At 35.8% G+C, this 11,613-nt stretch overlaps 1 protein-coding gene across 4 annotated transcripts in view; it reads left to right on the top strand.

Moving 5' to 3' along the window:
- Positions 1 to 11,066, top strand: part of LOC135157476 (zinc finger MIZ domain-containing protein 1-like) — a 28,483-nt gene extending 17,417 nt beyond the window's left edge. Inside the window, exons 1-4 of one of the 4 annotated variants that reach the window (XM_064113117.1) lie at positions 2,603 to 2,721; positions 5,458 to 5,550; positions 6,141 to 6,254; positions 8,338 to 11,066. In XM_064113117.1, coding sequence (XP_063969187.1) covers positions 5,482 to 5,550; positions 6,141 to 6,254; positions 8,338 to 8,451 — 297 coding nt within the window. In that variant the 5' untranslated portion in view covers positions 2,603 to 2,721; positions 5,458 to 5,481 and the 3' untranslated portion in view covers positions 8,452 to 11,066. Of the gene's footprint in view, positions 1 to 2,602; positions 3,040 to 5,457; positions 5,551 to 6,140; positions 6,255 to 8,337 lie in introns of those variants that run through there. The other 3 variants (XM_064113116.1, XM_064113118.1, XM_064113119.1) reach the window with 3 other exon arrangements.
- Positions 11,067 to 11,613: the final 547 nt, after the last annotated feature.

Genomic DNA, 11,613 nt, shown 5'->3' on the forward strand with positions numbered 1-11,613 from the left:
CTAAAGTCAAGGTTTATGTTTGGTTTGATTTGTGGATTTTTGGCAGGAACAATTATTGCAGAAGCAAATTTAGTGGACGCGTACCATTGCACGTGACCAGATAATGTGCTGGGTACCCATTCTCATGCACTCTTATTCTTTCTAACTGCAAGGTTCGTTAATAAACTTGAAGCAACATGATGAAGGATCGAGGGTAGCAAGATTGGAAACTGTCATTTCTGGTTCGTCCTTGCCCTTTTGTGCGGTCTTCATCAGCCCGAGTTTGCTAAATCTTGAGATTCCAGCCCAATTAGCCGGCATCAAGATTAATTTCAACATTCTAGAAACCGCTCCTCGAAAGACTAAGTGATTCTAACTCAGCACGGAGTGTGACCCTGGACTGTGGAGCATACATACTTTGGGCTCAATGTTTGAATAGTGTTGGATGATAGTAGGATATGTGCAGTATAAATTATCCTAAACAGATAATGTCCTTGCTGGTGAATTCACCAATGGGTCACTGTTTAACATAAAAAATGATGTGTAATCTTAAGATAAAACTTACACTTACTCAATCTTCATTGAATATAATTTGAATATTTTTTTCCTGATCAAATGCTGGAGGAAGGAGGGGTTGCCATGGTAATATATCAATAGACTACTGGTGTGTGGGCTCACTTGGTAGAGTCTCTGCCTCAAAACATGGAGGGCGAGATTTCAAAACCTGGCCGCATCAGACCAAAAGACATTAAAAGATGGGACTTGCTGCTGCTACCCTGTTTGGCGTTAAACAATTCAAGGGATAGAGCAACGTCAATCTATCGCTGCTCAGAGACTGCCGGGCCCACAATCAATTGGGCAAAACAAATGTTTTTGAGTATTTCTGTTTCAGTAGAAAAGTAAACAAGGCATCATCAAGAAATTCAGATCAAACCTGTTTGTGGTGTTTGGTAGGTCCCTCTGGAAAGAACTGTTAGTATTCTCAAGGTTCCCTTTCTGATCTCCATCATGTATCATTAGGGATTCAGGCTTGTCATTTATGTTTTTTATACGGAATTTCAGCAGTCCCTTCGTAGACGCTTTTTATAAAGCAGAGAATCTTTTGTCAAAAGTTCTTCATAACAAAGCAGCCTTTGTCAAAAATCGGTGAATAAAAAAAGTCATTCTGGACTCTGGACAAACTACATAATATGCAATTTTTGTCTGGTCCGAATGAGGGCGATGTGCTGTCCCATTCCACCAACTTTCAACAATGACCTCTTATCTGTCCAATGGGCATTTACAATAGATTATGAACGTTGCAGAAAGCTAATTGGCGGAAATTTGATTCTGAAATTTTGATGCATAAAATACTAACCAAAATCTGACTTTGGACGCAAAATTTGAGAGACCGTGCCACCTTTATTGACGTTATGCAACACCATTAAGTCTTTGTTCTGCTTGGTGTAAGCTCATAATAGAACATTTCCGTATTTCTTTGTGGTACAATGTAAATTGCACAACAGGAATTGATCAAAGTCCAATGCCCTAAAATAAAACAGAAAAATAAACATCGATTTAATTGTCTGCTACTTATTTTTAGGCAATTCATACCTTCATCGCTGTAATACTGAGTTAATTTTGATAAGTTGTTGTACCTTATTCTTTTACAATATGATAGAATCTCTGATTTAAAAAAAAATTGGAGAGAGGAATGACCAATGAAAGGATATCGAATGATGGAAATATTCAGAATTAGAGAGAGGGAGAGAGAGAGTGAGAGAAAGGGAAGAAGAAGGAGGGTGAAAAGAAAATGAAAAGGAGAGGGAGAAAGCAGAGAAAGAGAATGAGGAAGAGAAGACAAAGTAGAAAGAGGAGAAGGATGAATAAAAATTGAAGGAGAAGGAGAAAGAATAATCTAAGGAGGAGGAGGAGGAGGAGCAATATTACTGAGCTTGAGCTGTAAAATGGAATTGAAATACATCTGATGGAAGTTTGTTTTACTCCTTCTTTGGAAATATTGCAAGAATTGTTTCTGATATACTTACAAAAGTGTATTATTTTATGAGGGGTGGTTAAAAAAAATGTTCACCTTTTACACATAAGAGGAGTCAAGATTATGCTTACAGCATACACAAAAGCGATTCACTCAAACCTAATTTTTTGGTTACTTTGTAAGGCTATGGACTTGTTTGAGGGATATTTCTGATGTACAAATAGAATCTTGTGAAAGGGGGGGGGGGGGGGGTGAGGAGGGGTAAAGAGATATTTTATTTTCTCTTCCTATTATACAACCCCCTGACTTTCCGTTCTTTCTTATTTTGATTGGTAACCCAACACTATTCTCCATAGGACCTCCCAGCATTCTTGGGCTCGTGTAGCCTCTAGAACCCTTACTAAACCTATAATTAGAGATCAATTGATTGCAAAGTCTTTTGTAATTGAATGTAAATTCTCGCCTGACAATAAACTCCAGACGGACTGGGGTGATAAAAAGGCATCATTTTACCTCACCATAGGTGATGCTATGTAATGATAATGGGGGCCTTACTTTGTGTCTCTCCGATGTTTGTTTTCAATCTTACCCTTTGCTCCTTGTTCGTTTATTTTAGAATTGTTAGAACTTTGAAACTGTTAAATTCCCACCAGTCCAAAGCACACAAGAAGATGACAATTTACAAAGCCTTGATTAGTTTGATATTATACAAGTTAGGGTCAACAAGAAAAGTGGATCCTAATTTGTTGATATTGGCACCAGGAATGGTACGTTATCTTTTGCTATTATACAGAGAGCACTGATGAGGGACTTGGAGGAGATTGCAAGTATTTCTCTTCAGGTTTCATGTTGAGTGTTTAACCTCTTTTGGCAGTTTGGCTGAATGAAGGTGCTGATTTGAAAGCCGAGCTTTATTCCGCTATACGATGGGGTGTTAGGAAGCGTAGCCAGCTAGCGCGGAGGAATTATTTTCTTCATTTCTCTCACCGTGACGGCAAGGAATGTAATTCAATCAGCAGCGCAGGTAGGGCTACCAGGTTGCTTCTACCCATATTTTCTCTCTCTCTCCTTGTTTCATCCAGCGAGTGAGTCTCTTGATATCGGTAGCATAGAATTGATCAAGTTGTCTTGTGGGTCTGTTTAGGGTGATGAGCACCACGGAAACAGAATTGCGTTTCCTGTTTCATGAAATGACACTGCCCTCGTTCCGGAATGGGTTCCCACTGTTGTGATTTGTACCACGATTGAAACCGTGGTCTGAATCGTGGAGCAATCGTAGTGATTGTGTCAGATCCTATCAGATCATGACTCTGAGGTCAGTCATGGCAATCGTGATTGTAACGAAAATTGAACAACTCAAAATTATTTTAGATCAGTCGTAAAAGGCCAATCGCAACAGATGACACGACAGTGGGCATAAAGTATTATGCAGGTTGATTTCAGAAAGGTTGAAATATAAAGCGAAGGGAAAAAGGGGGAGAGATGGCAAATTAAAAAAAAAAGAAATATGGGAGTATTTGGGCGAAAAAGAGAAATGGATTTTGGGGATGGATGGAGAGGGGAATGCAGAGATAAAGTGGGAGCAAAAACAATAAAAATAGAGATCATGTGTGGGATAGTAGATTATATTGTACAGATATCACGAATGCATTGAAATTCATATAGTGCATGCTTAGGAGTGCAATATACCGTAATATGAGTGTCCATAGATTTATATTTCAACGAGGCCATAGGCCTAGTTGAAATATAAACGCCGCACGAGAAATTCGAAATTCATGTATACATACGAATGATATGGTATATTGAACGACATCTAGCAACCGACTTGAAATTGTATCAAAATATATCTGAACTACAAAATGTACCATTCCACGGCTTTAGGAGGTGACGTCACAATACGATTCAATTCATCGCAATCAGTAAAAAAACATGTAGGTGTAATACGCGTGTGGCCTGCTGGCTAGCTGTGCACTGCAGCTGCCCTAGATATCATGCGCGCTTGTGGGATTTAGCTTTTCGCTTTCAATATTTTTTGCTCCTTTTTCATAGATTAATAAAGGGAAAAACTTGATTTTTTCATATTTTTGCTAAATTCTGAGGTGTTGTTCAACACAAATAGCGAATATTTATGCATTGTAATGAAAAAATATCGCAGAATCGTTTTCTTCAAGGTGTCGATCGATACATCACCCTTTGAGGTTTTGTACACAAGCTACCGTGCAGAAACTGCTGGTATATGCCAAGATCGTAGCCGTATACCGGATTACATTATTGCAAAAAGAGGTCAATTGACCAATCAGAAGCCTTCTCTCATACAACCCATCTTGCATCGATAGGCTAATCTTCAAGATGGATAACTTTACACATGAGATTAGCTTTATGAGTCGAGTTGAACGATTGAGCGGAGAACTCAAACGTGAAACGGTGTGGCTATATTGCTTCGATGTACATTCCCTTGCTTGTTATGCGTGATAATATTTCACTGTTTCATCTCTCTCAATAACCCAAAAGCTTTTTACTTCGGAGCAATCGCATATACCATTGGCAATGTGCGACAGATTTAAACATAGATTTAGGTTGCAATCAAGTGACAATTTTTCAACCTAGAATCACCGGTTTTCAAAGACATTTAGCTTAAGATGCTGTTGCATTCAAGTGATTTTTGGTTGGTCCGGCGCAGCAAAAACTATTGATTTTTTATCGTTAAACTCTCACATAAACATGATAAATGTCATGTACTTCAATTCATTCAAACTCTTCAAAATTCAACCGATTGACCTACCACATTTTCTGATTTGATAAACGATTAATTGCTGGTTTGATTCAATTTGTATTCTTTCTCATTAACCCTTGTTTTTATTTATCTCTTCATATTACAATGAAGGTTAATTTATTTATAAGTTTGATTATTTACTTTTATGTTTTGTAGTGTGATTTTGTAGATTTAAAGAAATGCAAGAGTTATTTCAATCATGATTTGATGAAGATATGCTTTATCGAGGAGAATTATTATTTTGTTTAAATGAATAATGGAAGATTTGGATGACCGGGTAAGCATTAAATGCTGCACCACATCTTTCAGGTCACAGTTTACACTCAGTCTCAATCCACCCCCCCCCCATTTGAGTCATTCTAAAGTAACATCAAAACAAATTTATTTGTAAATTATTCCACATTGTATCCAGAATCCTCTCCATAAAGTCCATTATATCCAATACTCTATTTCCTGTATTCATTTTATTAAATTAATTTCATTTCCAAGTCACCTTGAAGTCACTAACACCCACTGGTGTTTATCTGTTTACAAAATATTTTCTGGTGAAAAAAACCCAAAAATTGGAGTTTTAAAAATTGTACATAAAAATCCTTTTCTACCAATGCAAAATGCAATTAAAAACTATCTAAGAGTTGGAAAAACAGGAATAATGATATGTTTGTATCACTAATTGATGTAGAAGTGTATTTTTAATTATTCATGATTTCCTCTTTTCGTATGATTTCAGTGATGACCGGAAAAAGAGAAAAGAATGGCTGGCGAGGTGTCCGTGGAGCGACATGTTCTTCAGACCATTGAGAGGTTAGCCTGCATACAAAAGGTAAATCAAACTGTTATAAGCTACTGAAATCCTTGCATCTGATTGGTCAAGGGCAAATTAGTCAGTGAAAAATCCCTGACAAGATGTTTAATGAAACCCCCCCCTCAGACTTACATAAAAGATCCTTGCATCTGATTGGCTTAGAGCAGATTGTTCTGTGAAAATCCCCTACAAGATCATTTTTGCCTTTGGACTTAATGTTAACAGACTAGAAAGGTCTTGAAGTTTTGTGCTTAAGAAGAGATGCAAATAATTTCATGGACAGACAGAGTATCCAATAATGAGATATTTTTCATCCCAAGAACGCCTAAAATAGGTCAACAGCTGAGATCCTATGATCATGTTTGTAGAATCTTGTAGTGTTAGAAGGACTTTGTGGATGATCAGTTTAAAGAGTGGAATTGCTGAAAGTGGGATTGATTTGGGGAGATTTAATGGCTTTATAGCATGTTGTATATAAGGTATGAATTTCAATTTCAATATTTTGAGAAAGCTAGATTAAAAATATACAAAATGTTTGTTATTTTTTGTTAGAATCTATTTGCATGAATATGTTTTGATAGATTATTTATTTTCTCATTGGTTTGTAGCAATTATCAAACCAGAACAGTTTCCAGACTGCCGCCAGGGAGCTACTAGAGTGGTGTACAGATATAAGGGCATTCCAGAGACAGTTTGAGTCTTCTCTGATCAACTGCCTCACAGTGAGTTCATGGGATAGTGGGGGACGTATGTTATTCTGAAGGTTCACTATTCAGAAAGTTTGAATACTCCAAAGGTTCATCATTTGGAAACACGCAAATATATACAAGATATTTGTGAGTCCAAACATATTTAATAGGGTTCTTTAATCTGACGATTTGTGGCATCATTTTGTAAGTTTGTTACAATGAAAAGGAGATAGGATCTGTTATTCTAAACATTCATTACTCTGACAACAACGTTATAATTTGATTGTCTGAAAATGGAATGAGATCCATTATTCAGGAGCTCTCATAGTCTGAAAATGAAATATGGTTCTTCAATTTTAAAAAACAACTAATGCACCATGCAAACCTTACTTTATTTTGGGGTTATTGAATCCTTTGGAATAAAAATGACATCAAAGTGACATCAATCTGCTGAATATTGAACCTTCACAGTATGAACCTCTTGAATACTGTCTTGTAACAAGGATAATAGATATCATCGGCATTCATCCGAACTGTCGTTTTAGTCAATTTCGGTCAAAAAAAAAAAAAAAATAAATAAATAAAATAATCGATTTTAGATTTTTGCAGATATTGATAGTACAAGTTCTATTCTATACATACATAACTTTCTCGGCAGCAATTTATTTTAGTTTCTGAGATATGTGGGGATTTTCACGGTGATCCCATGTAAATTTTTTTTTTAATGCGCAAATCCCATAGGAAACGTGTACTGTAGCAAAGCAAACAACAGTTGCGCGCACTTAATATGCAAATGCGTATATATTAGCCATATCAGCCAAACCATTGTATCGGCACTGCATTGACTTAACACTTGAAACAGCGATACAACGTTTAGACTGATCATGCGCATTGAAATCACAGTCAGGGCTGTTGTATCCCTTATAGCGTTTTGCTCAGACCAAAATCACAAGCATGTAGCTCTTTTGCGATATTTTCTCTGATCTTTGGTTTTGTGTTAAAATAAAGAAACCAATGTCAAGCAAATGTCTTGGTCTTTCCAACCATGTATTTTTTTAGCAATGAAAATGTTGTAAAGGCGGGGAACAAAGTGTGGAAATTATATTAAATTTGAAGTCGATTTTCTCTGAAATGGGTTTGCACCATCATATTACACATACAACCTTTCGGATGACCTCTGACGATTAAATGAAAAAATATTCCTCTAGCTTTCTTTCATATTTTTATATTTAAGAGCTTACACGTTTAGTTTATGATTATTCCTCCATTTTGTTATTACTATTTTGATATTGCAGAGGTTTGTTTCTTGTAGTTATGTTTATTTTTTTATTTTGCCTCTCACATATCTATACTTTAGCTAGTTGTTATATATACCAATCAAATTACTACAGGGAATAATAATAATAATATTGTAGAATTGATGAGGTGCCGATTTATCTAGTTTCCTATTCAATGGTGCACTATAGTGCTAAAGATGATTGGTGCATTCAAGGAATAAATTCCTGCCAGGTACCCATTCACCTCACCTGGGTTGAGTGCAGCACAATGTGAATAAATTTCTTGCTGAAGGAAAACATGCTTTGGCTGAGATTCGAACCCACGTCCCTCTCATTGAAAGACGAGATTCGCAACTACTAGAACATGACGCCACCACAAACAGGGAACGTCTGGTTCCTGTAAGCAACAGTATCATACATATTTCTTTGATTTAAAAAAAAATTATTTTATTTTTTTGAAATTTATTCCTAGCCTCATTCTTTTATGTTTTTTTTTAATTTTTTTTTCTTTCTCTCCCTGTTCTGATAAATAAACTTAACTATTAAGGAATTCTCCTGGTTTTGTGATGGCGGTAAAAATTGTGATTTATCAGCAAATTAATTTGAAGAGATTCTATAAATGTTGATATACTGAGCAATAAGCTTGTGCTTTTCAATTGTTAGCTTTGTGAGAAGAATAAACGTAGGAGGTTTTATTTAGAAAGAATAGATTGGTGGTATTGTGCAGATTTTTTTAATCTCTCATAAGAGCTGTTATTTTACCTGAATTATTTACAGAAGTCTGACGTTTCCTTTAACTTTTGTTTTTCCTCTGATCTCTGATGAATATTTCATGGTAGATTGTGAGCCAAGTAGCACCACAGGGAGGCTACGATCTAGACTTGGGATACAGGCTTCTTGCTGTATGTGCCGCTAACAGGGATAAACTCAGCCAGAAATCATCAGGTAAGTGACTGTCTAGAAAGACTAACTGCATTTTGTGTAGGAGTATCATACACATTAACTATCATGAATAATTCAAGCAATGTAATTTCAAACAATGTCTGTAAATCATAGGCTTCTTTGCGGTAGTAAAACATGAATATAGATATGGAGATCTTGAAATTGTCTGGACATAAATCATTTTTTTCAGAGTTATGGAGGATGATGATGGGGGGTATTAAACTTAAATAGAGGAATGAAACATCAAACAATCAATCTAGCATACTTAGAACATGCTTATTTATCTTTGTAAATAAACCCTAGTCAATCTTCCTATGTGTATTTTTAAATTTGGATTTAAGATCCTATTTTGCAAGTGAAAACTTAAAGAAGTATAATAATGTTTTAAATCTTGGACAAGTTTGGTCAGATTCAGTTCTGTTGCCATTTAGGTTACACCAGTGTTTTAAGTCATAAACTTTATATAAGTTCATACTCACCAGATTAGCGAAATTTTAATGAGGAGCGTTGCACCAGCGTCGCGAACAAAACTTATCACTCCTACGTTGTGTGAAAAGTATAAGCAGAGGTATTTATTTATTCATTGTCATTAATGCAGTATTTTATTGATGAAGATATCATAATCTTTGTGAATTAAACCAAGATAATTTCTATATAACTGAATTTACAGTGTAACCCTGTATTGGGTCTGATGATTTCAAATATTTTAATGCAAAGATGAATTTCTGGGTCTTATAACACAGAACTTAACATTTGATCATATAATTGATATCTGCAATTAATTTACACAAAATTTTCAATGCAACCTATCATAAATAAGAGTGATATGATAAATTTCTTAGGTTTGATTTACAGGGTATTGGTCTACTGGCAAATGTTATTTTATTTGTATACAGAGTTCAAACAAAATGCCATTCAGTTGCATGTGATAAACCATGACAGCATTTCTTTTTTAATGGCCTTTATCCAAACCTAATTAAATATGTCATTAGAAAATAAGGCTTCTAGAAGCTGTGAAAATTATTTCCCCTTCAAGATGATACCAAGATAAGCAAAGATATAGATAAACTAGATTTTAACATCTCTCCTTTAGATTTATGCTTTGCTGCCCTCTGATGTGTATTACATTATAGTTTTCATATCTGTTGACATTGGTGCAATGGTTTGGTGTGTCCTACTCCTACCATTGCTTCCCCCGCTTTATCATTTTTACGTATTGATTTATTACCCATATGAATAAATGGAGAATCATTAACCAATTGTGTTAACCAAATAACATACTGCTTTCATACTTCAATATCCACTGTGACGTTGGGGGGAAATCCTTTAAAAAATCACCAATTATATACAATTTTTCTTTTTGCTTTGATATTTGCTTACACTCTGATCATATCTTATTAGCAGTTATGATTGATCTGAGCATTCACAATTATGGAAAGCCAGCCAAACATCTAGAATGCATAGTTTTTTACAGTGTAGGTGAGAGCGGGGTTAATCCGCCCCCCCCCCCCCCCGGGGCAAGTCCGCCCACCACTTGATTTTCCACTTTGCTGTGACTGGATGTAGGTTTTGTTGATGATGTAATGTTAACCTACCCAAAGGTAGCAACATACCTTTGCGAGAGGTCATCTGCTCGGAATTCCAGAAAATTACAGTGACTCGTCCATTTCGAGGCCATTTTGTAAAAAAGGAATTTTTCAAATTTCTTGTATTTTTTATAGACACTCATGAATGCAGTTATAATATATTTTTGTTAACAAAGGTGTGATATTTGCTTACTGAAATATTCCTTTGATACTTCAAAATATGTTGTACATTTTGCGAAAAAAAAGAGAAAAGAAAATGGCTGCCTGGGGGGCTAGTTCGCTCCTTTTGCGATGGGGCAGGTCCGCCCCACTTTTATCTACATATAGACCCATAGGCCTACAAAAATATCCTTATAAACATGACATCACTTGCAAGTATGTCAGTATATGTGCTAAATCATGATAACTTTTGATAGATTATCGAACAGAAGACGTTGTTCCAATATGAAAAAAATGTTTGGTGTCATTGAACACATCATTTTGTTTCATATATCACTGTTTTTCCCTATGGGTGAACTTGCCCCGCCTAATCGGCGAACTTGCCCCAGGGTGGGGCAGGTTTGCCCTGCAGCGAAAATTTTCTTTACGGCCCATTTTTGCCAAAACAGTATGCATGTCCTAGCCAAAAATAAGGTATTAGGTAGATATTACCTTTATACATCCTAAAGCACAACCTTCCTGCTAACGAAATGACGATTCTCGAAGATCTTGAAAAAAAAAGGGGGCGGACTCGTTCCGCTCTCCCCTATTCTTTAAATATGATGCGCAGTCATGTCTAAAGTGTCTTGACAATCTAGTGTGCTCTTTGTTCCAAAGGAATATTGTGTAAACTGCTATTATGAAAAATAATGGCATTGATTGATTTCTATATTTGAAATTGATCGGATCAATCTCAAATTTTTGTAAGATTGGGTTTTGGTATTTAAGCACTTTAATGTGGATACATTATATCGTCTGCTCCTCATCTCATGGATAAGAAATCTTGAAGAGTGGAGGATATTCGGTCAGTTTTGCAGATAGCAAACTGTAGATATATAGAGAAAAGAAAGGAGAGAGAAACAGAGAGAGAGAGAAAGGGGCTGTAGCGGACTACTAGTATAAGAATGTAGGGAAGTGCAGTTTTTAATGTGATAAATATATATTAAATCAAATATATTAAATGCAAGAAAGTAAAGGTAAAATAAATTCAAGGTAATTTGATTATACATTACAAATAAATAGAGATAAATGGGTAATTGATTTTTAGGTAGAAAGAGAAGAAGAGACAGAAAATGGAGATAGAAGTATTTAATCTGCAGTTAAATGTAGGAGCATACACCATTTATTGAAAACAGTGACTCAACGCCAATAGACATAATATGATACAGAGAGAGAGAGAGAAATGCAGAGATAGAAAGAGAGAGAGAGGAAAAGAGAGGCAGATTTGGAGGAGATGGAGGGGAAAAAAAGGAGAAAAAAACAGAATTTTATTTGAAAGGTCAAACGATGAAGCGTTCCAAGCAGTTCCACTAATTACTTGCAACCCTCGAGCCAAAATAGATGCCAGTGATCGCCCGTCGTCATTATTTGCCTTCCGCGCAAACGGGA

Source organism: Lytechinus pictus, chromosome 18 (genome assembly GCF_037042905.1).
Source record: "Lytechinus pictus isolate F3 Inbred chromosome 18, Lp3.0, whole genome shotgun sequence".
NCBI classification, from domain to species: domain Eukaryota; kingdom Metazoa; phylum Echinodermata; class Echinoidea; order Temnopleuroida; family Toxopneustidae; genus Lytechinus; species Lytechinus pictus.